Raw genomic sequence first — 25,621 nt, 5'->3', positions numbered from 1 at the left:
CAAGTGGACGAGGGAACAAAACGAGCAAGAGAGAAAGAGGAAACGTGGAGGGACTGACGCAAGGAAACGGTCAGCCAAATTAACAGTGAAAATGGGTTCGAGATTGTTCGAGTGGTTAAGTGGGTTATAAAAACGGTGTGATCGAGTGAAAACGAGGTGGGAAAATTGATCGTTCTCACCTGTGACCTCGATCGTTTTTAATTGCACCGGCGGTGAGATCGTTGCTCGTCTTGGAATAGAACGAGGTGGAGAACCCGTTGGCGAGGTCGCTCGAGGTCAAATCGCTGCTTTTGTGACACGTGTCAAGGCTCTCGAAGCTGCGGTACGGTCTCAAATTGCCAAAACCGTTTCGTCCGTTCAACGTTGAACCGTTCGATCTCGAATTTCTCAAACGACGAGAATCCTCCTCGCAATCCTCCTCCTCGAGGCTGTCGGGCGAGGTATTCTCGAAACGCGTGCTCGGACGATTAGAATATTCGAGGGAATCGTAACTGTAACCCGAGGGCGACACCGTCGCGCAGGTCCGCTCCAACGACTCGAACTGCAACAAAGAACTTGACCTTGACGACGATTCCGAAGACCTCGATGACCTCGGCGAGGCCCAATGATCCTCGCCCAATGTCAACGTCGCGTCTCTGTCTTTACTCGCATTTCTCCGCCGACGCTTCTTCGGCACCACCGAATTGCACTCGCTTCCGCTACCATCCGGACGCTCCTCTTCGCGCGCCGTGACATGAAACAGATTAAATTAAATTAGCAGTGAAATATTGGAATTGGAAAAACGACCTATCGCCTCGCTCGCACTTTCAAACGCTTCTTTCGGGGGCTAGAATTTTTATCGCATTTTCAGCATTTTGCGCACCGTTTCAAAGATATTTTATGGAGGACAATTGTGCCAAATTTTGTGGTGAGAGCAGTTTTGACGAAAAAATTTCTCGAGCAGATTTAATCCACCGTAATGTTATGATTGAGGAAAATTTCTTGAAATATTTATCGCGGAGCTACAGAACGAATGCCCGAATGCATAAATCATAGCTAAAGACCGGAAGCATTAATCGCGCTGAGCGCTCGAGTTCGTGTGAAAGTTTATTAGAACTCGAGGCTGAGAGAATTCGATAAGAATTTCGGAATTATGCGAGCAGAGTGAAACGGGAGAAGATGGAAAACGGGGAAGGAGGAAGCGAAAGCAAGGCAATGAAAACAGTGGAAAAAGGGGAGGATTCGAGGGAGTGAAAAACGAGAATTTCAAGCTTGACGAGAGAATGCCATTGACGTCAATGGGAAATGGCACCGACGATGAAAAATCAATAAAAAATTGAAGCACGCGGAAAAGGGTGAAAAAAGTGGAGAAAATATCAGAGCAAAAATATTTATCTGCACCAAAGTTCGAGTATATTGTGTTAGCGGTTGGATCACGCGATCGTAAAATTCGCAGGGGCCATGCGCCGAGTAAATGGGAATAATCCAGTGGTTAGTACGCCTCGTAATACCCCGCCGCCGCTTCTGGTTTTCTATTCGAGCGAATTACGCACATCGTGAGAATTTAATTTTAGCACCAAAAAAAAAACACCGTTTTAACCCGTTTCGAAAGTCACTTATTCAGCTCCGTGCGTCTGAATTTTTTATCGCAAAGTACTTTTCCGTATAACTGCACTTGTTTTGTCGTAAGAAAGAAAAATAAATGGAAATGGAAGATTTATCACGGGCGGTTCGCTGCGCCTGTCATTATGCAATTCGCCGTACTGTCGAGTAAAAAGTGAAAACTCTGCTTTGAAGTTTAATTTAAAAATCACGAGATTTTTCGAAATATTTTTGTCACAAAGTAGGAAAAAACACTTTGTCGCTCTTCCTTTGTCATTTCATTCGTCGAATCTTCTACTTCAACGGTTTTTTCGATATTCTTGAGAAAAGCGCGTGCTCACCTGCTGCCCTCTGGTGGCCCTTGATGTGAATAACACTCTCCGTTTCCGAGTCCGAACCGAGCCAGTACGTTGTACCGCTGCGGTCTGAATCGCTCTGCAAATCGTCCGACGTTTCTTCTAGTATTGTCTCGAGAAAATCTCCTTGTTGCGGTAAAGCCGGATCTGTAAACAATGCCGCGACATTAGTAACCGAAGAGAAGACACGGTGAAAACTTCATTTTTACCCAACGAGATTCAACACTTTTTTCAACTGTCAATTTCTAACCTCATTCTCGCTTTCTTTTGATCCCCCAAAAACTTTTTATTCCTTTGATTCCTAAATTATTTTTCGATCTTTCTCTTCATTTCCGACTTCTATATCGGAAATCCTTTCACATAAAATGTTTATTTTTTTTTTTGTACTTTGCTTCAAAATCGTTTAATAAAATGCGTTGATTCGTAACTTTTTCATAACGAATTGTGTGTCTATTTTGCTTTGTTCCGTGTGATTTACAATTTTCTCAATTGTTATTCCAAGTTTTTATTTTTTTCTTATCGAATGGTGAGCGTCTTTGGAGAAAAAATGCAGAGCCGAATAAAAATTTAGCGGTGTTAATTATCGTCGTATTCGAACAGACCGAGACGGACCCCGAGGGGTCAAGCAAGCGAAAGAGATCAAACGGACGAGCCGGTGGAGTCAAGAGCTGCCCTGGTACACAATCAACAGTCGGTTTTTAACGAGGTTTAATCGAGATAAGGGGACGGGCAGTCGTTGCTGTATAAAACATTTGCACACGTACATACGTGCGCGTATAAACGAATGAGGATTTTTTTCTGGCTGACAAAAACGGCACGGCTTCCGTTTCACTTTCGCCGGGGCTGCTATGCGGTGAATTTAGTAGGAGAAAAAATGAGGAGGGAGCGGGCTGCGAAGCGCCGAGTCGAGCTGCAATTAAATTCGGTGCGCAGTTGAAAATCGTTGGACTCGAAACCGAATTTGGCAAAGTGTGTGGTTTTTTTTATTTCTTTTAATAACGATCGCATGATCGGGAAATCGATCAACGTTCTCGAGCCCTCCGAAGCTCGAGGCAATTTTCGAAATTTCTAGCGACCAAACGATTATTTGAAAATGCAAAAATAGAGGCGAATCGTCGAAGGCGAAACTTCTATTTTCTCCCGCTTCTATTTTCATGCTACGAGGCGAACGAAGCGGACTATTTTCATCCAAAAACAATACCGAATGGTCGATGAGTAAGGAACGCTTATAAAAAGGAATCCATGGAAATTGCGCATCCCGAGGAGACTACATACATTATTTAAATGACTCATGGAATCGAAGATAAATCGTTTGATTATACGAACCAATGTAATTCGCCTACATAGGAGCAAATGAGATTAGCGATATTGTGCGAAGGAGCGCTGCGTGATACGGGAATCCGGAACGCATAGAAATGCCCGGATTTACGAGTTTCCAAGGGAAATTAAAAATCTCTGTACTGCAAGTGAATTCCACGGATGCCGGGGATCGATTTCTCGAGTACTTATTCATTCTCCATCTCCCCTCGATGTATTATTCATCGATATAAACATGAAATCAACTCTTCGTAACGCTCCTAACCGCAACACTCTCTGTCCTGGGAAATTATCGACGGAAAAATTTCCGGGATTCGTTACCCCCTCCACATCGGGCCTTTCAGCCTCCGTTTGGACAATTTCAAGCGAAATAAAATCCCCTTTTCACTACAATTTTTCTGGCTCATTTGACAAATATTTATTTTCATACTTTTGTCCAACTTGAATTTTTTGACATCACTACCCCCTTAAAAATGATGAATATTCTTTTAAAAATTCGTTAAACACCCAAAAACCTTCACACCAGTTCCCCGAGGGGACTTTTGTCCCAATTATTTGAAAGTTGCGTCGAAAAGTAGCGACGAGGAGCATTTTGGCCTGACTGGTTACCCAGAATTGTCAAAAAAATCGAAGTTTTATCGAAATTTCGTAAAATTCCATCGAAAATCGAAGAAGAGAGGAAAAAAGTTGGCAACTTCGTTCGAAATATTTTTCAGGACAATGAGCAAATAAAACACTAATTGGGGCCAGTGTCGATTCGATCCGGAATGCCCTGTGCGTATTTATATATCGTGGCTGTTGACTTTACGGTGTATATTACGTGGAATCGATCGAGTCTTGTTCCGCGCCAGAGGCAACGCTGTAATAATCATTCGACGAAGATTGTTTCGTGGGAAAAAACTCTATGACCGAGACGGTCATTAATTAGCGAATTCCCAACGTCGAACGATATTTTCCAGTTCGTTGGATAAAAAGTGATGAATCGAAGGATTGGTGAGTCGGTTGAAAAGTTTTATTTCCTTTTTCATCGTAAGTTTTCGAGTTATTCGAATTACTCATTTGTCAGCATATTTATAAATGTGAGGAAAAAAAATTACGAACGAGAATGAATTTGAAAAAGAAATTATTCCAAGTTCGATTTTTCAGTGGAAAACAAATGGAATAAATTGAATCGTTCCGCTGATGCAGCGGAGAACGTTTCCATTGTTTTTCCCACCTGCACCGCAACTCGGAAGTCGTTAAGAAACACGTGTCTATTTCTTCGTCAGATAAAGTCGATTGTTTACACGTTCGAATCGCTTTTCAGTGCAAACACGTGTGGGAGCTCGTCGAAGGTCGAAAAATTGAGGAAAACTTGTGAGTTACGTAAAGCGAACAGCAGCTAAGGCGAGACGAATCTGCTACAGTTCTCGGAACGAGATTTTTCGCGCTGTTCACTTTCTCGAGTAACGACGACGTTCGTGCTCAAGAAAAATTGAAGAATCGGGCGATTTATTTACTGATCACATGTCGCGAGGACTCTCGAGTTGAAACAAATTCTCGAGAGATACGAGAGAAATGTAAACAAAAGGAGAACGAACCGTAAATCTTATCGTCTCGGCCTTCTCGAGCGGCTTTTCTTATTTTTGTTTTCGCCTCCCTTCGTATATGCTGCGAGAGAAACGAATCTGCGAATAGAGTGACAGGAAAGTGCCACATTCTTCACGCTCGAAAGAGGGCCAGGATTCCCGTACGAGAATCACGCAGTGCTGCTCGAATCTCCTGGAGCCCATGTACAGGGTGTCCGGAAGCCGAAAATTCGAAAATTTTCCAAATTGTAGGCCGTAGAGAAAGAAGAAAAGAGTCTTTGAACGATTGCGTCATTTGCGGTCGACCGACGAGAAAAAATCGTAATTCGCTCGAAGCTCTTATTCGTTCGACAATTTTTCCGATTCGTTGCTGCCAAAGATCTACTAAAAAGTGCTGTGAAAAATCACCAAAATCCCAAAATCCTGTGGAGCGAGCGTGTCAACTTAAAAAATTTTAATTTTGAGGTTACTCGTTGGTTGCTAGAGCGCAGCAAGAGTGCGGAGAATCTTCCGAGAACTCGGCCGTTTTTCATGGAATTTCTACGCGTACCTGAAACTCCGATGTTTACATTCAGGACGCTTTGTATGGGCGCGACGTTTCGATACATAAATAAAGATACGACTCGGGGGGGCTCGATCGATGCGCGAAACGAGCTCGATGCGTGTACACGAAAACTGTGGAGGAGAGAGAGTGGGGGAAAAAATGGCGCGGTTTCTTGTCGAATTGTGAGGTAAGCAACAGGTTGGTAATCGCGAAGTGTGCTTCGTAGCTGTTGGTCAGCAACAGGTGGTCTCGCTCGAGTTTTCCGTGTGCAGGTTCATGCGGTCGATTGACGAGTTGCGTACTGCGGACGTCCCCGAATGATTAATGTGCGCGAACGTAGCCTTTTTATAAATAAATCAACGCACCGAATTCCAATGGACTTGGAAAAGTAAGTTTAGAAACGGAAGCGAAGAGAAAATGGCTGCGGAATTTCTGGCATTTTATAAAAATCCTCAGGAAAAATATAACACCGAGAAAAAGTTTAACCATTTGCACCGATAACATTAGCGAGCATCGACCAAAAACAAGGAAAATTGGACTGACAAAAAGTGGATTTTTGTAACAATGAAAAAAATGAGCTTGCACCGTACGCATGGAAATTCCGCACAATATAAAATTCCCAGGGCACGCACGAGCTCAACCGAGACAAATTGCACTTCGCAGCGGAGGAAGTTTCTATCGAGTTTTCCTACACTGCTCATATATACTTGTCTGACACGTATGATTCGAGATCATTTTGCCTGGGAGACTTATCGTTGTTGCTCACATGGCCTTGACGAGTTCTCGTCGAAGGAGAAACCAATCAGGACACGAGACACATACAATCGAGTTGCACGAGATTGATCTCTCGTGTTCACAAGCGTTCGCGAAGAAAAATGATGAATTTTTATTGCCATAACGATTAACAACACACATTTTTTATTACTCGGACATTTTTAGACCACTTCACTGGAAAATCGAAAAAATTCACGATTTTTATGTATCCAGCATTTATTTTTTTCTCATTTATTTATTTGACTCAACGTTAAAATTCATTACCTTCAAAAATGGATTTATTTATGACACGAAAGTCGTCAGGAACAAATTGATGACGAATTGTGCCAGCTCAACGCAATTGGTCGATAAAAAAATGTAAAATTTCACTAGCACGAGAGGCTCAAAACGATTGGATGGATTGAACGATACTATACGAGAGCTCACCGAGCCAACGACTAAAAGAACAGACAGGATACATCGTTCCACCTGCAGAGCACATGCTGCTGTTATAAATTTTATTCCCTCTTTTATAAGGCACACCGAAGCCATTAAAACGCTTGTAAAACATAGAGATTCAAGTGCCATTATTTAACTCATTAGATCGTTAAAGATACGCCATTTTTATTTGCAGCTATTTTATACATATTTATATTCGCGTAGAAGGAGCTGATCCAAAAGAGGCACGAGAAACCACTAGGCTGCTCGTTAGATGCGCCATTTTGATTTTTAGCCACTCTCCTGCCGCGCATAACCTCAAAAAGGCTCGAGTACTGCAGTTTCACTCAGCTCGTAAAACATCCGCGATATTCCATTTTACAGTAGCGTAGCGTTTTTAGACGTTTGTTAACAGTTGAACGGCGAAGAAGGCTCGAGTATCATTTTTATATCGAACGGGTCGTGAAAAAGAGTGATTCTGACACTCGCAGTTACTGATTTTTGACGCATCGGAACATTTTACGAACCTTTCCAGTACGAACGAAGCAGCACTGGGATTATTTTTTTAGTAACCAAATTATGAGAGCCCCACAATTCTCGTTGTCAGCATTTTTTTTATCGACGTTTGTTTACTTTAAAGGTTCTTAAAAGCCACTTAATGGAAATCAAGACGCGAGTACAACATTTTCCTGACCCCATAATATCGCAAAAGGTGTCTCGTTTGTGATCGATGTCTCTACATTCGCTCGTGCGAATGCGTGTGCTCGTGCAACATTCGAGCTAAGAACAAAAATGGCGTAATTTGGACGTCACACCACGTGAATTAATGACGCCTCAAGCCTTTTGCTTTTCACATAACCTCTACGCGCGTATCCCACGAGATAATTCGAGCGTCCCACGATGCATCACGCCCGTGAATGCTTTGTACGATCGTCGTGTACAACGCGAAGAGAAAAAACGAAAACAAAAAATGGCAGCTCGCGTCTAAAGCCGAGTAAGAAACATTATGCGAGGATTCCCGTTACCCGAGAATCTCTCGACCCCTCGCGAGAAACTCTCCCGACAAATGTGAACAGAAAAATATCATACATTCGCAATAACGAATCAACGAACTCGCAAACACTTTCGAATGCAACAAAATTTTTGTTTCATCGTTGTCGAAACATTTGCCTCCTTGGTAGAAAAACGTTTTTACTCTCAACGAAAAGTGCCGACGTTTGCTCACGAAATTTTGAGGACACGATCCGTTTGTCAAAAAAAATTAACTTTCCGTCATAAAATACACTTTCAAACAAAAAATTGTAATTTCCAAGGTTTTTCTAACCTCGAAAAATCAGTTTTTCGAGATTTTATTATTGTTGATAACTCGTCGAAATTGTGGCGAAAAATTCATCTACTTTTCCCCGAACAATTTGAGACGATCTCAGTAATTCGCTCTCTAAATCGCATTAATTTTAACACTTAATTATAATTAATTTCACATTCATTATTCATTTAATATAAAATTAGTTAAACACAGTTGAGAGTAATGATATTTATATGCTCGCAGCTCACTTTAATGTGTCTTGAATAAAATAAAAACATTTTATTCGAGGATAATTTAATTCGAGGCAAATTAATAATGCCAGGATCCGAGACGGTATTCAAACAAATGTTTCTCCGGTGGAGTGTGGGTGTAGAAAGTAACCCAGATCCTCCGAGTCTCGAGGCATTAAAAATCACGGAGATTCTCATTACTACAGTTTATGCAAAGAGTTACTACGAATTATCGAACGTGCTTCGTGCCGTACTTTCCGTTGCGGATTTCGTGCGCCTCGAGTATCTGTACGTGTATATTTTTTTCTGTAGCGCAGAGATTTTTTCAATATTAATCTCGCGGCGCGATATTTCTCACTATATTAATAGAGAAATTTCTGGAGCGTGGCAAACGATCACGCAGGAAGGAACAAAAATGGAGGATGAAGAGAGACGAGGAAGAAAGAGAGAAAAGAAAAAACGTATATCGCATGATTCGAAGAAAGTACGACGCACGCTCTTCAAATATGGCGTGCTAATGCCCCGTGTGCACAGACTCGTCGAACTATTATTTTCAGACGATAATGGAACAATCGTTCCGAAGAAAATTGGATATTAACGAGCTGCGCTTCTCTTAATTCCTTTTGACACATTACCTTTTCCCCCGGATTCCTCATGGAAATTTCTAGAAACCCATCAAAGTGCAGGCACCGCGAGAAACGATGACAAAAACGATTGTTTTGCTTCGAAAAATAGTTGGAGATTCTCGTGACAGGTTTCAAAATTTCCATACGATTTGTCGGAGCGAAGCACAGTTCGATAAAAGAAACGGAAAAAAAAAAATCGTTTTTTCCGTCCCTTGCGGAAGAACAAATTTGTGGCTCACGCAACGCACGATCCGCTGAGTCGAGCTTATCGAAGGAAAGCATCTCCGTCTCCGACAAAAAGAATTCGAGAAAAAATGGCCAGGATGGGAGACCGAGAAAAAAAGGAGAGAGGGAAGGGCAGCGGAGAAGATTGGCTACTCGATTTCTGTATCTGAGCAAAGATGGCGCTGGGAGCAGGCGAGTATATCCGGTCGTTAAAAGGTGCGAATACACGTACGGGACTACGGGACACAGTGCGTGTTACAACGCATCGAAGCTTATCAAGCACTTACGGGGAACGATCTCGTGAGAACTTTAGGCTACTCAGTTTACAAGATTTATCGTAGCTAAGCTTCCCCCCTCTTCTCATCTCCACGGCTTTAACCTCAAAAAGGTTTGTCTTTAACCGTTCGTTATATTAAAACGCTGCTCAAACTCGCCCCACTTGGCTATAGTGCTTTGATCACGCATTAACGTGCACACTCGAAAGTATTTCAGTACACACAAGCGCGAATATTGTGTGCTCAAAGTGAAGAGGTTATGTACGCGGAGCGAGCAACGACCGTAGCGCTAAAAAAAGAGCCAACGGGAGACCAACTGTACTATTGCGACATCGGGAAAGTACAAATGTCATACGTAACGCTCCCTCGAAGTGTTCGTGATTCCCAGCCGAGTGTTGCCTTCTCGTCACGATTTATTTTCGCATTTTCCTTGAAAAAGGAATTTCTAGAGTTTTTTTTTCGATTTCGAGGTCATTATTATCCGAGTTTTCGGGGTTTTTAGGTTATGAAAAATCCCGTAAAAATTTGTTTCGCGATTCGATCGTTTATTTCGTTTTCTCTGACGCGGCCGAACGTGATTTTTTCGGTTCGTCATTTTGCACTGCACTCGCGCCACAGCCACTTTTGGTGATTCGAATACTATTTTATTTCGGTTATTTTGGATATTGAGAAACAAACAGCGATTCGAGTCTTCGCGAACGCGTTGCGCCAAACGGTGTCCAGAGTAACGAAAAATTTTGGGAATTTCTCACCCACGGTTTTCCGAGCGCGAAAAAAAACGGAAAAATGTGAAAATATCGCACTGACAGCTATTTTCGTTGCCTGAAAAATGCTGAATGACCCTCTCGAGGGAGTTGAGAATAAAAAAAATATATAAACGAACCATTAGCGCGTAGATCCTCGTGAGTGGGTTGAAAGTGTTGAGCGTGTTGTTGAAGTTGGAATCCATAGGCTGGGAGCCAGGGATTGGGACCGTTGACGAGATCCATATCAGCGACGACAGCGACATTCGCATTGAAGGTCGTGACCCGATCGTCCTTTTTCGCGTCGGCGTTCGCCGATTTTTCCGAGAGATCGGAGGCGACGATGACTTTTTGAGAGTGCGACGAATTTTGACGGGACAGCGTTGACGTCCCCACGCATATCGACGAGGCCATCTCGCTGCTCATCATTCAACTTCGAACAACGAGTTTATCCAAGTTTTAATGTCGTATAAAAAATTCTCCGAGTCCAAGCTCTCGCTCGGCGAGCCGTTTAACCTCGAAATCTCGCTCGTTATTCTTTCCGTCTTGCTCAGGCTCGTTCTCACTTTTTCACAATCGTTTGACGCTCCGTCGAACTGTGAAGCCCTCTTCCGCCTTTCCACGCGAGGCTTCATCATACACACTCTCCTTTCGACCACCTTTTTTTCCCCCTTTCACTCGAGTTTACCCTCTATCCGCCCTTCATCAGCCCTGTCAGACTCTCTGCGCCCAAGACCCCTCGGAACATGTTCGAAAACCCTGGAAACCAAAATTTCGTTCCGTCACTCTTTTTTCTTCGGAGATTCGCAGAGCAAAAGTTCGCTTATTGACTCTCAGTAAAATCGCTTCCGTCGAGAGTGCCACGCAACACTCGATTTTCCGTTTTTAGGTTATGAAACCCGAAAGATACTTTCCTTTGAAAAGTAACACAAATCGGAACCATTTTACAGAGGAATTTTTTTCCTCCCAAAAATCCGAGCTTCGATACCAAATTTGCTTGACTCATTGAACAAATTTAATGTGAGGCAGCAACAACGATACGAAAAAAAAAATCAAAAGGGCGAAGCGAAGAATTCAAAAATACTTCGGAATGAGTTTCTGCGTCGTCAATTTATTCACAACTGCTACTCATTACTTTATCTTTTTTTTTCATTCCCGGAAGGCTAATTTGAGATAAGGAATGTAATTTCCGATAAAAAAGCGTTTCCAGGTGTCTCAGCCTCTTTTTTCTCCCTGAAAAATTTCAGTTGTTTGTTCCGTCCGTTATAACGGCGAGCGTGTTTTTGCTGAGCAGCGCGCGTCTCTGCTTGGGTCGGATAACCTCGCGCAGCGATTATCAAATTCTACCGAAAAATCATTCGATACGCCCCGCGTCAATGCTCAACAAATGTCATGCGATCCCGAGCTGGCGAGCTGCGTGTAATCCTTCGAAATGGGTGAAAAAAATGATTTTTCAATCGATTACAAGAATATTTTGAAAAATCGAAAATTCGCCCCGCGAGTTCAATAATTATCGTGAGCCGCTGAATTTTTTTTCTCTCGGAGCGCACAAGTTTCGGTGCATGAAAACCGGAAGTGGGACAAAGGAAGACGAGCACGCGTGCTCGTTGCATACTTTTTAAAAATTCATACTTGCATTGAATCTGGGCAAAAGGTCAAAAAGAAAATATGGAAGCCACGAAATGTGATTTTGAAAAAAGTTGGCATGCGTTTCATGAAATTCTGCATGTTGTTTTTTGGTCATCGCGAGTCCGATTCGAGATCGCGCTCTCCTCGTGACCGTCGAGTGTGTGTGTGTCAATGCCCCGTGTCGAAAATAACGGGAGTGACGAATACGCGAGAAGAGGCCATAAAAAAAAAAGAGTGCGAGTGGGACAGTGAGAATGAAGAAAAAAAAGAATCGAATCGAGGCAAGAGCTGAAGCTGAGCGAAGGATCGTGAACGGTATAGACAATGGATGTGCACGGCATAAATGTCCGGAGGTCTCTCGAGAGGGAGAATCGTGCTGCGTGAAATGTTTACGTCCTGTCAGCAACATGTGCTCTCATCTTTTTTCTTTCACCTCTTATCGTCTATTTTTCTTATCGTTAGCGTTGCGTGAAATTTCATTCCGCGATTAAACTTTCTTTTGTAAATTATTCCGAGTCCGCATCAAGAACGCTGAGCACATAGAGTTATTTATTTTCGTCTCCGGAGCGGAAAATTGTTTTTATGGATATTTGCGGTGCAGTGAGAAAAATATTTTCGATGTATTATTTTTCGTTGAAATGTTGGCTCGAAATTGATTTTTTCACAGGGAATTCACGCTGAAATAAAAATTGTTTTAACAGTCGAATATATTTGTGTATACCGAAACAAATTATCCTACCGACGTGTACACGCCCAAATCTAAAAAGCCGGAAAACATTAAAGCGGCTCATTTTTTAAAGACTGACCGGCGTGCACGGCTAACTGCATTCGAAAAGTTCGAGGTTTCCATGAGGAATGCTGTAACACGCCCCTCCGAGCGTTGCCTAACTTCCTATACGAAGCACGCTCGATGATTCACCTGTCAATCTGACCGAATCCATTAACATTTTTTCCTCGCTTCCGTTTTTTCGGCGTTCGAGTTGATTTTTAGTTTCACAAGGGGCTCTATGAAAACGCTTTTGAATAACCGCCTTTGAAGGTCAAAGAGGACCGAGTTATTATAGGCTTATGGGTGTCCAAAAAAAGAACGTCGCTCCGTGTCCGGAGATCGGAGACGCGTAGTATGCGAAGAAACAAATTAATCGGTCAATTCATTAGAGCAATAGCGACTTCCCTTAATTGACCCGCGTTGCCCCCACTTCCCCGAAAAACTCCGGGTCCGTGTACTCGAACTGACACTCGCCTGTCAAAAGTCACGTTTCTATGAAGCACGAGTAATTCCGAATAGAACGGTTCTCGTAACGAAAAAAAAAGTACAAATTTAAGACTCGGAAGTACATAATTCTGGCCCACGCCATCAACAAATGACGGAGACAAAAAAGGGACAGCGAAAAAAGGAGAAAGAAACTCCGTCGATGCGATAGTCATGGTTGGTGCACGAAAAAACAAGGGGGCGGAGGAGCGATGAAGTAAATAGGCAATTGTACGCACTGAGAGAAAGAAAAATATCACTTGTACGGTTGCCCACATACACACTCATGCCCGACCAGCACACTCGTGATTCGTGAAACCGTATATTTTTTGACTTATTCGCGAATCTAGACGATGATGAAAATCACCGTAATAATTGAGGCACGGGGGAAGGGCGAAGGAATGAAAAAAAATTGAAGAAAAAAAGAGCGGCATAGACAATTTGGTTTGCGACTGCGCCTGAGCGAATACCTGTCAGCGCGCATTCCACGCTCTCACGGCGTGCCCGAAGTCAAGAAACGCACACACCATCGCACAGTATGGGATACACTGTATTTATGTATATATAGCGATATATACGAGCGTGTAGCGAAGCCTTTCTCAACTTTTCTGAGGCTACCTTGCGCACCTTGCACTCTCCCAATGCAACCGAACTTCAAATATTTTTATCGTAGCACTACACAGCACGCACGATCGCTTAGCGCACCGATTTAAATTTACGTTGAAAACACACTGTTCCACCGATAATCGTCGTAGCACCGTTATTTTTCATGGAAAATCACTGATTTATTGTTTGCAATGGTAAATTCCGGTTATTTTCGAAACCCGATAAAGAAGGGGTTAAAAAAATAACAACAAATCGAGGATAAAACAACATGGCGTTGTTCCGGTTGCAGGCTGATCACTGAATATAATACATTTGACTCGGAAAGAAACGTCACCTGGTGTGTCGGTCACTCGGTGCACTTATTCTCGGTGTAACACGCACGCGCGATCTCTTGGCAAAATCCTGTACGATGAAACGTCGAAGAATCGGAATCGCACAGCTTCGATCGTCAACACTCGACTCTGCTTGCTTTATCTTTTGTTGTCCTTTTTTTCGATTGCCCGCTTCCAACGTTTCGATGCGTGCACGCTCGCATGTGTTTCGCGTTTACGAGGCTCGAGTACTCGCACGTCGCGCGAGGGACTCGCCGTCGAGAGAGTAAACGTTACTTTACCGCCGGGGCAAAATACTAGAACGTATTACTCTCCCGGGGGTTTCTCTCGATGCTTTCGCCTCTCTTCGCTGTCTGTTTTACGGGGGAACCGGCCATTCTCTCCTTTTTTCTCTCTCTTTCTCTCTTCCTCTTCCTCTGCTTCCCAAACCGTCTCACTCCCCTCGATCTCCCCCCCCCCCCCCCCCCCCTCGCCCCACTCACGATACTCTTGTACATTTGCCACGTGATACCCAACAAAGAGGAGGGCCAATCGGTTTGAAGCTTAGTCCACACCACGGTGCCCATCGAGCCTGTTAACTCGTAACGGAATAAAACAACGAAAACAACTCATTTTCTAACTGATTTTTCACTTAATTAATTAAATATTGATGAATAAAATTGATTAAAACACTGTTAAAATTGGTTTATTGTTCGAATGTTGCGGTTTTTTTTCACGAATATTTGCAGAGGGAGCCGTTCGTAAAGATTGATGAAAAGTGTGATCGTCGTCTCCGAGGCAAAATTTATTGTGAATGTGTGTACGGTAAGGAACACGAAAGTATTTTGCGCTCGTGGTCTCGCGAGGACGAAGCCGTTGATATTTTCACGTTGGAAAAGTGTCGTCAATTATGTTTTGTGGAAGAAATATTGACGAAAATCCCAAGCTTCCACCTTCGATCGAACGTTGAGAAAACTTTGGAATGAAATAAAAAAAGACGAAAAATTAACTCGAAATAACGGAAGTTTTTTTTATTCCCCCAGTGGACTACGGATTTTGATTGATTGCCGAAGATACGTTTCGACGTTTTTGAACGCGAGATGCTCCATCGACTCGTCTCGAGCCCGAGGTCGCTGACCTACCGTTTGGGGTAATGCGGGTCAGCGTTTTACCTGCAGCGGGTGTTTTCATTTTTTTTCTCTTTCGATCGGACACCGAGAATAGACTATAAAAATGTTCTCTTCGAATACAGATTCAAATGAACCTACAGAATTTCAGTATCGACGACGACTTTGAACGTAAATAAAAAATTCATTTGGAATTCGATAACGCGAATGCGAAAATGATCAGACGAGGTCAAAAAAACGTTTGCAAACATCGAACTCGAGTGACTCAACGTTTGATTTGCTCCCATCCCTGAATTTTGTCATCGCTGTTGCGACGATCTGATTACACTTTAACCACGAAATCTCGTCGATATAAAAAATGACGGGACCGTTCCAATGATACGAGAGCGTAAATTAAGGTATATGTGCAGGCCTCGCGTTGACGTTTCTCAACTCGCTGTATCGAATTTATAAAACTCGTATTTATATACACACATTTTTATTATCAGTATATGAAACTACAGAGGGCGAGGTGAGCGGGAGTCTCGCGCGATAAAAAACTGTCACACACGTGCCCGATCGGAATTCGAGTGCGAAATCCGAGTCCGGAAAATCGTGGCGTTCGATCAATTCTCACGAACAATCGATTATTGTTTTTCTTCGAGGAGAAACTCGACGGGGCATCAAACGACCAATGAGACGAAACACGAAACAGTCATAATTTCCATCAAATTATTTCCTCGCATGAGCAACGAAGTGCCGGAACCTCGTTCGTTGTCCGAAGAATCTGCAATGGAAGAAAAAAAAAACAAAAAACGAAAAATCATTTTATGAAAATTCACGATGAAAAAACATCGAAAAAATTTTAATTTTATTTTTTCACTTCAATTTTGTCTCGTCAACATTTTCATTCGGAATTCGGATGAATTTGTTGAAATTCGTTTAAAAAATATAGCAACAATTGTTAATAAAATATTACATTGTAACGTTAATTATAAAATAGTTAAAAAATAAGAAAATTCTTTTATAAGAAAAAAATGGGGTATTAGGCACATCGTATTCTCTGTAATTCTAGCTAAGAATAATATTGAATTAAAAAATGTATAAAAAAGTGAGGGGATGAGGGAAAAAATGGTGGTGGAATGTTGTAAAATTTGTTCGCATCTCGAAAATTGGAGTTTTCAGATGTTCTCACCGTAATTGGAATACTCCATCGGTTCTGGAGATTCGCTGGTTTCATCTTCGCAGTCTTCGTCGTCTTCGGTGGTGGCTGCCCTTACGTAATGATGTCGCGAGTAATATCGCGGAGCCCGGATAATACTCGAGTCGTACAAATCGTGGAGAAGATTGGCTCGGCGTTCTCTTCGAGATTGTCGTTTCCAGGGTTTTCTCGGCTAGAAATAATAGGGAAAAAAAGGAAATTGGAATGTGATATACTAACCATCGTCACTTGAATCCGAATCTTCGTCATTCACCACCTCTTCGTCTTTCTGCTCCTCCGTATCTCCGTCAGATTCAGCCTCGTTGGATTTTTCATCGAGCTTTTCCTCGATTTTCTCATCGATTTTCTCGTCGATCTTCTCTTCAATTTTAGCGTCAATTTTATCCTCTTTTTCAGCATCTCCCGGCTCGGGGGGGGCTTTTTCACCTTCCGCGACTTCTGGCTTCGTTTCGGGGTTCTCCGATTCAGGCTTCTCCGATTCAGGCTTCTCCGATTCGGGCTTCTCCGATTCGGGCTTCTCCGATTCGGGCTTCTCCGATTCAGGCTTCTCTTCTGGTTTCGTTTCGGACTCTTTCGTCTCGGGCTCCTCTTGGGAATGTTCCTCGTCGTGTTTCTCGTCCGCTCCCTTGCCGTCGTCTTCGTCGTCGCTTCCTAGCGGTGAATCGTCCATCGGGTTGAGATCCAATCCAAAAATTCTATCGAAATACGCGTCGTTCCACATTTCGCCCTCGTCTTCGTATCCCCCTCTCATTAATGAATCCTCGCCGAAAAGCTTACGACTGTGCACTGAACGAGTCCAGTAATGTTCACCTGTGATGACCAACATCAATAAGATTCGTAGTACAAACATAGCACGAGTATCAACGTCATTTCTTTCCACCCAAATATCATTCAAAATTCCTTTTCTAATATCTCTATCAAATTGAGTGACGTTTTGAAATAGTTTTTTTTTTCTTGCACGATCGGAAATTCGCTGCAAAACGCAACTCTTTTGTTTTATTCTTTCACACGTTTTGTCTATTGCCAGCAATTTCGCTTTTTTCTCTGTCAAATTCCTGATAAATAATCTGAATTTCGAATTTGAATCTGACGAGACTGGAAATTTGATTTTTCTGTTACGTATTTTGTCTTCGAAAGAACGGATTTCGGAATTGCTTAAAAAATCATTTGAATTGAAAACGTTAGTAAAAAAAAAAGTGGAATCTTGAAGAAGTTTTTTAGTAAAAAAATCTTTTGTTCCAAAAAACTATGTTAATTTATTATCAAAAGATCACAGGCTTTTCATAATACACGAAGATTTTGAAAAAATCAAGCTTGGCTTTCTTGTTTGGATGGCTTAGAAACATGTTTTTTCTTCTCTTCGTCTGTGGTAGCATCAATTTTGACAAGTCGCCAAAATCGATGCCAATGGCGACGGTGACTCCGTCGTCACGTTTGAAACATTTGATCAGTTAGAATGAGCGGTGACGCGTGTAAACGCTGAACTCTGACCGTCAACGGAAAAAACGTCTTGGCAGCGATTCGTCACTTTTTACCGGTGCTTCCTACTCTTATGACTCCTCTTCAACTGGATGCCGCTCCAAATAGATTTTCGTTACTAAATCTGGTACCATGTTTTCCATAGCTAAGAATTCTGTGGATTTACACCCAGGCACTGGGCATCTGAAAAGGTAATTATTCATACCGATTGAATTTAAATAGTATTTTCGAGAACTTTGACGTTATAATGAACAAAACGTCAAATTAAATGAAAATCTGGTCGCAGACATCAGAGTTATCATGAAAATCTTTATCAGAGTCCCAACATAGCTAACCTTATAAGAAACATACTAGAAAGAGGTTTCAAAAAAGAAAAAATATAGGAAAATAAAAAAATACCTTGCACCAGCACTCTGTGCGAGCAGAGCCTTGACGCTCTTGCTATCGTAAACGTGAGAACACTTGAGATTTCTCATTGGATCGGTCATGCGAGTTTTGGACACAGGATCAATGACATTGACAGGATCTCGAGTCAGCTGTATTCCCTCGTCATCGTCCCCATCAGCCTCGATGGTTGAACCGTTCAACTCTGAGAAGAAAAAAAAATTATATGTCAAAAATATTAGCCTCAAGTCTGAGAATTTCAATGTCATACTTCATCGAATAATTCAATCCAAAAACTGGTTCAATTAATTAACGGCGCTACCTCTAGAATTCATAAATTTTTGTTACTTAGCTGATTCGTTTCTAGACTTTCTAATTTGAAGAATTTTATGATTTCATTTTACCTGTTTTAAGCGACCTTACTACTCGATCAAACTCTTGGAGGTACATATTTTTTGATGGGTCCGGTTCGATGCTCGCGATTTTGTCTTTGTATATCTGGAAATTAATAGAAACGTAATCATCCGTTTGTTATACGTGTCAGTAATTTTGGCTCTTAGATCAAAGTTCATTGAAAAATATCAATTCGTTGAATATTTTGAACAATTTAATAAATCTATCGATGGCACAGGCACAAAAGATTTTGTTTTATGATCAAGAGCAACTTGTAGCATTTTGCAACAACGTGGCCAATATTTAGATGGACTTGGTAGCAACCGTTATTGATTCCTAAAAGTAATTCTTCATAAACGAGTGTCATGTAGGAAATTTCCAATTTTTTATTTATTTGCAACAAAATTTCTTCATAGTTGAATTACCTTCAAACATTGTTTTTCATTTTTCGGGTTCTTCGATTTTCGCGAGGAGGAATTATGCTGAGAAATTTCACTGGATATTTTTGCAGCAGTGGTTATGACTTCTTCAACACTACAAGTTGCTACAATTTGTTCTCGAAGCTCCGCTAACATGGTTTCTTGTTTTTCGCCCTCTGAAAAAAAAATTATATTTTTGTTTTTACTTGCGAAAATGCTTCCGTCGAAAAACTTCGACGATCTTTTGTTAGTTTCTCTTCGTATTCATTCACCATAATAAGTTATGATCGCTGCTGCGGTTTTGCAGGAAGTTCGGTAAACTCGTTCATTCAATTTTTTTAAATTTTGCATTTTTGCGAATAATGAACTTTTTGTTCATACACGACCCAACAGTAGAATTCTGGGATGTTTACTTCTGTTACTTTTGAGGTTATGCCCTCAGACAGGTTGCCGTTCGTAATAAACGTAATAAGCCGTATTGCGAATGCGCCCAGTGCAGATTTTCAACACTTCTTTGTGCGCCTGCCTCGCTGGAATAACAAAACCCTGCGATTGGCTGGAACTCATCGAATTCCGTCCGACAAATCAGGCATTTGAACATTTTTCGAAAATAGTCGTTATTCGTCTTTCGGTACTTTTACGGTAAATTTTTCCATGTTCATCGAATTTCGTTTTTTCAATAGATTCAATTAAAACGTACATCGACCTGTTGGAATATTTTCGGAACTTTATTGAAAATATTACTATTATTATCACAAAAGTTACAAAATTTTCAGACTAAAGCTTCCTTACGAGAGTGTTTGTCACATAAGCTAGTAGAATGATGAACAAACAACAATCCTCATTTTCTTTCATGAATTTTGAGTTCAAAGAAAAATCATGCAATTTTATTGAAATTCATTTTACGTTGTATTGAAAATTCTTTCGTTTGCTTCTCATCTTGACAAGTCTTGTTTCATTGGATTATACAATAATAACTTTTGTTTTCCCCAAATGAGTTTCAACGTATGAATTGGCAGGTGCAAAGGAAATTCACGATACGAAAAAATAAAAACATTAGTAAAAATATTCTTTATTTGAACGTGAATAGCGTAGGTTTACAAATCACAGATTTTTCTATTAAACGTATTTGACGTGTCTACGAGCTCGTCGAACCTACCAGTCGAACCTTACGAGGAATATTTTAATACGTATTTGGCATAGTAATGCATCTTGGTTGAAAGGCGACGTCAAATGATGACTTAGAAGAAGTTCATTACTTGATTAGTTTCTTTGACTTTTTACAGGCTACTTTTTGTTCCTTCAATTCTAACATTTTTCTTTGTATCTCAAGCTTTGCTTGTTTAAGAACCATTCTTTCTCTGTGTCTCCGTTCACTATTCGCTTCTGCGATGGCAATATTTTTATTCATAGCAATAAGAAGGGTTTGAAAAATAGCAAACGGGTCTCTACTTTTTGGTGTTTCCGCTGGATTACTTGTCAATGCGGTGTCAACTTCATTTTCTTTGGTTTTTAAATCGGTTTCAGTAACAGGTTGTTGAACCAATCTGATGGCACTGCTGGGCACTGGTGAATCTTTTTCATCCAAATAGAATTGGCTCCTAGTTTCATGGAAAATTTCATCCAGCGCTCTCCTGTGTTCCCAATGACCGTAGTGTTTGATTCTGCCAGGTTTTTTCAATCGTTCTCTAAAAATGAGATTCTTGTACTTTCTTTCGAGAACTTTCCACTTATTCTCGCATTTCTGTGGACTGAAAGCATAGCCATGCTTCTGCATCTCGAGAGAAATTATCTCATACATTTCTCTCCGACTTCTCAATCTCGCAGTTTGCCCCACCATAGAATGAAACCTTTTGTACTGATTTATGAGACATGTTGTTGCATGGCTCGTCCATGAAGACGATTCCATGTTGATATTTGCCTGCGTCGAAGGACTCTTGTCATAACCTGGGAAATCCATGTCGTTTTCTTCAACATAATTTTGAAGTGACGGCTCTACTTTGATTTCTATCTCAGTCTCTGGATCTCCTGTAATTATTTGTTGGATATCACTCAGCTGTTAACATTTAATATAGACAAAAGACAAAGCTTGGTACAAATTTTTTTCCCATTGAATTCAAACCGCACACAATCTTTTTCCTGCAAGTCCGAAGATTCACAATTTTAAAAAATGAATATTAAATTCCAAGATTACTGAATCACCCAGAATTTTATTGTTTTCTTGAAATAGTTTGACACTGAAAATATTTCTAGAATTCTACAAACTTCTTGTAGAGAAAAATCTATTGTATGCATCGATGATTCATCCTCTGAACATTTCAATGCTGAAAAATTTACATCTCTTTGGATGACTTTGGAGACTTGTATGATGACATGTCTTAAAAATTACTCTTAAAAATTCTTTCTAACGACCCTCCAAAACTGGCCTTATTCTGACAGGATAATCAATCTTTTTTTAATCCAGTTAAAAAAGATAAAGTTTTGACACACTACTACTATAACATTAATGGAAGAGCTATCTGGCAGGCCAAACAGAATGGAATTTTGACAAGAATGTGTGAGCCCCAGTTATAAAAAATTTCGTCTCCATGTGAACTTGCAAAAAATTTTCGTGTTACACTTTTTGAAGTTTATGGTGTCGAAAAGCACTTGTGTTGCTCGAACAAATGAATTACCGGACAAAACAAATTTGAAAAAATGAATATCTTACCATTCATTTGGCTCTGTGGCATGATATTCTCCAGAACGAAGTAGAAACGAATGAATATGCGTTAAGTCGTCGTAAACATGGTGAAAATCGGTACGTACGTGTCGAAAAAGCAAAGGAAAACTAGTTTGAAACCGGTTCGTGGTTGAACAGGTTCGGTTCGCGTCGTTATAAGTAAACGTGGAGCGGCCATATTTTTTTTTATACCGGCGTTTCTGAACAACACTCCCCCCTCCTCTATTTATCCTTTCCAAACCTCAATTTTTATATGTGTAGAAACAGTATAATTCCAGTGGAACTATTTGAAGAAAACTCAACATCGATGACATTTCAAAATCTATCGAATTGCGTCAACGAATGAGCGGATTTTAAAGTCGCATTTTTTCGTGCGTCTTTGAGTCTAGGATGGCAGTTGCGATTGGCTGGAAATCATCGGTTCTGGCGAATCGGCAATCTGCTTATTCCGAGAACTGCGGATGATGAGCCAATAACGTGTTGTCCGATGTCAATACGAAGCAGCGGCAGAGCGGGTTTATCTTTCGAGCTACTCGAAGATCATTTTTTCTCTCATTTAATCTTCAAATTTCCGTGGTTTAACTAAAAATTGTTGTTTCTGCCAGAACCTCAGCACGAATATATCGTACGTTTCTAAAATAACTATTATTCTTATCACGCGATAACAACAATTTTCGAATATGTTTGTCAGAAAAATGGGACCTGCGAGTGCAAGAGCGCTCTTTCTCGCTCGGATCTAATAAAACGAATCATTTCACGTGATTACGACAAAAAAAAAAAATATTTTTCAAAACTCATCGTTGCATATCGAGTTGCACGCCGCAGTGAGGAAATGTAACTGCGATGAAGACTTGCATAATCGATCGTTCGATACGATGATACGTAAAGATTGTTGAAATCGCTAGCCCGATACACCTTTCACTACTTTTACCAATAAAAAAAAAACAGCGAAACCACGTATGTGATGAAAGAACAATTTTAAGCGGTTGGAGAGGTTAGAATTGTCATATTGAGCGAAACAACGTCGTTGCGAGCAAGAGAACAAATTTATTTATTTTTTTCAAATCGAAAGGGGTATTCGAAAAAATACAAAGTTTATTTTGCTCCTGATACCTTGTGTGGAGAATGGAAAAAATTTCAAAAATCCTCCTCCGTGGATCCATTTTGGAGAAATTGTATTTCAATTGAAACCGCCAAGTCTCGGCTCCTCTTCCAACGCAACGTCGATTAGTCTCGGTAAATATGCGCGATCTACATTACTCTCGTCTGTCTGATGAAGCATCAATTTTATAGTGTCTCTTAAAAACCTTTTCGCTACTTTCCCCTCGTTGGATCGCGCGGTTGGCCGATGACGGGAATCCTCTTGTAGTTTTATACGAAGCTTACGATTTAAAATAAGATTTAGAGCAATTTCGAGCATGAGGCTTGATCGTACTTTCTAAGATTCAAATTATTTTCACGGTACACAAAAATATTAATGGACCGAGGGAAGTAGGTCTCCAGTGAGTTTTCAGGCTGGCCGTTCCGTTTGTTTGTTTTTCGTGATGATGAAAATCTGTGCACAGCAAAGTTTTAGCGGTTCATTATTCAAGAAAGTTTGAAAACACTGATTGTCAGCGATCGTGATAAGGGAAAGTCGTTTGCGCAGATTTATTTAGTGGGGCTGAAAAATATCAAAATTTTGATCTGCGCCGAGTTTTTTTTCGGATGTTTTCACTGCAGATTTCGAAATTTCAGAGACACAATATGTTAATTCGCGAATTCTTCAACTCGCGGGGATACAATCTATAAATAGACACGGCCTAAGCAAACACTCTCGAAACGGGTTGGAGCATTGAAGTCAGGTAAATGCTAGCACGCAATGCACCTGGAATCCCGTCCGCGTTTTTTTCTCTTTGTCTCTTTTTACTTTTTAATCTCACTTGTGGACGTTGGCGAGAGCGAAATAACCTCAACGTGTATGTATACGAAGGGGTATACATATTTCATGAATTTCATCTGTAGGCCACGAGAGACGAAAGTGAAAGGGCGCGAAGGACGAGGACGAGGCCTTCGGGCAGCTCCGGGAGTCTCCGAGTGACGAGGAAAGAGTGTACAATCGAGAAAAGAGCGAGCGACGAGGGAGAGGGTGAAGTCGAAGTGGGGCGTGGCGAAACATCATAAGCGCGTTCGCAAAGTAATTTCGGGCGACCGCCGCAAGAGTTCGTCGCGCGCGTTATCGAAAATCAGATTATTTTCTTTCTTACTCGCCTCCGTTCCAGAATCCAACGGAATTGATTGTTCCGAAAGTACAATACAATACACTGCGTATCATCCTCCGACATTTCCAGAGGTCATTTCAGGGTCACGTGTTCACTCGTCAATTTTTCACACGCTCTAATTCGTCCGGTGACTCGCAGGAAGCGAACTATTTCGTAAAGCCCTCGCTCGTCGCACAACGCGTTATCTCGTCGTTCGGCTCGTGCTCTCGAGTTATGCGCGCAATGCACGCGTTTCGATGGGTCCCCATTGATTCGCCACAAATTCGAAATTCGAACACTCGATACGTTGGAACAATAAAAAATTTCAATTATCCAAACATCGTTCGTGTTTCTTTTATTAAAAATTTTCAATATTTTAAAATTTCACATAAAAAACCATCAAAATAATCCTCATTCACTCAGAAATCATATTTCAGTGTCCAAAGCATCGATGAGTAACCTTCGTATTTGTCAGGACTTCGAAATCCATTTTTACGGTACCAAAAAAATTCATCCTCCGCATATTGAGAATGTTAATGAACGATCCTTAAAAAATGGCTTTTACGGAGTGATTTTGAAACGGAAGATAAATTATTCGAGAAAAATGAACATGATCCTCCGTCACACGTCAAAAAGAATTAAAAACGGAATAAAAAAAAAAAAAAGAAAAACGCGAGCGAATTGCTTATGACGCACGAGGGTTAAAATCCATTGGACAAAAAAATTGAATTTTATGTAAGTGTTAAAGCTTCCGACGCCCCGGAGAAACATTTGTTTGAGTCTCCTTTTGTTTGGGATCCCGGTTCAGTAGCGCATAGTGCGAAAAGAGACTTTTTATTTTCAATCAATCTACGTGGGAGAGGGTCGCGTTGCTCCCCACGTTGTTTAGAGCGGATATAGTGATTCGTATATATAAAACGCGGGTCGAAACGTCACTGGGATTTGCGGATCGAGAGCCCGGTCTGTCAGAGCCTTGCCGTAGTGGTTTCGACTTCCTGGCTGGGCTGGTGCTTCGACTCACTCGAAAGAGTTTATCCAGGCGATGTGCCATTTTCGTCGTATAGATATCTCATACGTAACACACTCGTTAGAAAACGTCAGTGGGTTCGCAAAGCTCCGAGTCCTGACGTCAAGTCCAATGCGTTGTCGAGGCAAAAGACTCGAGAGGAGAGAGAGAGAGAGAGAGAATCGGCAAAAGGGGAAAAAAAAGAGTAGGAACGGAGGAGCGCCACAGTCGCGAAGGGGTCGCTCAACGCGAACGAGTTAATCGTAGGGTGGTGGGGGAGGAAACGATTTCAGGAGAAGCATGTAGAATTTGATGTGGAAACGCAAATTTTTTCGAGAAATCGTTCGATCGTCCCGTAATGAAACGTCTTTTAGGAATGGACATATTTTTTGTTTAAATATTAGAAATTCAATTTGAGTTTTCAAATTCCTTCACACGTAAATTCAAAATAAAAAAATTCAATTTCTATAGTGTTCCAGGAATATCAACTCTTAGAGAGCCTGAATGATATCGCGGTCCGATGAGGGAATCGGAAAATCAAAATAGTCTCAGGCAAAATAAAATTGAATTTATACCTGAAAAATGTTTATTTACATTTTTTACGCAAAAAATTGACATCGTAAAATAACGTTTGGAAGATCCAAGACGATTGAATTTTGTCCCATATTTTTCTTGGTTACGAAATTTTTTAATGGCGATCGGCAAAAACTTATTGAAATTTCCATCAACGCCGATTGTATGACAAAATCGTTTATGTCCGTGAACGTTCCAATAAAATCACCAAAGTATATGAATAAGGTTCACTGCAGTAGAAAATACGCGGAGAAAATGTTTTTTTCCCCGATGCAACAAGGAAGTGTTGAGAATGAACGTGACGAAGTTCGAAATCG

General features: G+C 41.1%; 4 protein-coding genes and 1 long non-coding RNA gene across 12 annotated transcripts in view; 1 reads left to right on the top strand and 4 right to left on the bottom strand.

Annotated features, from left to right (window-relative positions):
• Positions 1-14,099, bottom strand: part of LOC122411429 (uncharacterized) — a 57,390-nt gene extending 43,291 nt beyond the window's left edge. For all 6 annotated transcript variants that reach the window (XM_043420188.1, XM_043420192.1, XM_043420189.1 and 3 more), the window contains exons 1-4: positions 13,314-14,099; positions 10,103-10,721; positions 1,923-2,084; positions 180-717 (exon numbers count right to left, since the gene is read on the bottom strand). In XM_043420188.1, coding sequence (XP_043276123.1) covers positions 180-717; positions 1,923-2,084; positions 10,103-10,391 — 989 coding nt within the window. In that variant the 5' untranslated portion in view covers positions 10,392-10,721; positions 13,314-14,099. The remainder of the gene's footprint in view (positions 1-179; positions 718-1,922; positions 2,085-10,102; positions 10,722-13,313) is intronic.
• Positions 14,100-14,287: 188 nt separating this feature from the next.
• LOC122411443 (uncharacterized) lies at positions 14,288-15,529 on the top strand. Its single transcript, XR_006261150.1, has 3 exons — positions 14,288-14,585; positions 14,804-15,058; positions 15,391-15,529. It is a non-coding gene; the product is annotated as an uncharacterized lncRNA (long non-coding RNA).
• On the bottom strand, positions 15,349-17,181 carry LOC122411436 (serine-rich 25 kDa antigen protein-like). Of its 2 annotated transcripts, XM_043420202.1 has the most exons (3): positions 16,345-17,181; positions 16,062-16,260; positions 15,349-15,653 (listed from the first exon to the last, which is right to left on the bottom strand). In XM_043420202.1, the coding sequence occupies exons 1-3, from the start codon at positions 16,936-16,938 to the stop codon at positions 15,550-15,552; spliced, it is 897 nt and encodes a 298-aa protein (XP_043276137.1). In that variant the 5' UTR covers positions 16,939-17,181; the 3' UTR covers positions 15,349-15,549. The 2 variants fall into 2 exon arrangements, with proteins under 2 accessions (XP_043276137.1, XP_043276138.1); XM_043420203.1 differs by lacking the exon at positions 16,062-16,260 and having other exon boundaries at positions 16,308-17,181.
• Positions 17,182-17,319: 138 nt separating this feature from the next.
• Positions 17,320-19,252, bottom strand: LOC122411440 (E3 SUMO-protein ligase MMS21-like). Its single transcript, XM_043420212.1, has 5 exons — positions 19,036-19,252; positions 18,770-18,939; positions 18,356-18,449; positions 17,967-18,156; positions 17,320-17,750 (listed from the first exon to the last, which is right to left on the bottom strand). Exons 1-5 carry the CDS (start codon positions 19,112-19,114, stop codon positions 17,639-17,641), a joined length of 645 nt encoding a protein of 214 aa, XP_043276147.1. The 5' UTR covers positions 19,115-19,252; the 3' UTR covers positions 17,320-17,638.
• A 559-nt stretch (positions 19,253-19,811) lies between these two features.
• LOC122411518 (uncharacterized) lies at positions 19,812-24,875 on the bottom strand. 2 transcript variants are annotated; one of them, XM_043420374.1, is made up of 3 exons: positions 23,408-24,875; positions 21,474-23,040; positions 19,812-20,791 (listed from the first exon to the last, which is right to left on the bottom strand). In XM_043420374.1, exons 2-3 carry the CDS (start codon positions 21,493-21,495, stop codon positions 20,019-20,021), a joined length of 795 nt encoding a protein of 264 aa, XP_043276309.1. In that variant the 5' UTR covers positions 21,496-23,040; positions 23,408-24,875; the 3' UTR covers positions 19,812-20,018. The 2 variants fall into 2 exon arrangements, with proteins under 2 accessions (XP_043276309.1, XP_043276308.1); XM_043420373.1 differs by having other exon boundaries at positions 21,474-24,875.
• Positions 24,876-25,621: the final 746 nt, after the last annotated feature.

The sequence above is a fragment of the Venturia canescens genome, chromosome 5 (genome assembly GCF_019457755.1).
Source record: "Venturia canescens isolate UGA chromosome 5, ASM1945775v1, whole genome shotgun sequence".
NCBI classification, from domain to species: Eukaryota; Metazoa; Arthropoda; class Insecta; order Hymenoptera; family Ichneumonidae; genus Venturia; species Venturia canescens.
Note: the sequence above shows the minus strand (reverse complement) of the source record. Positions and strands in the feature narration are given on the sequence as shown.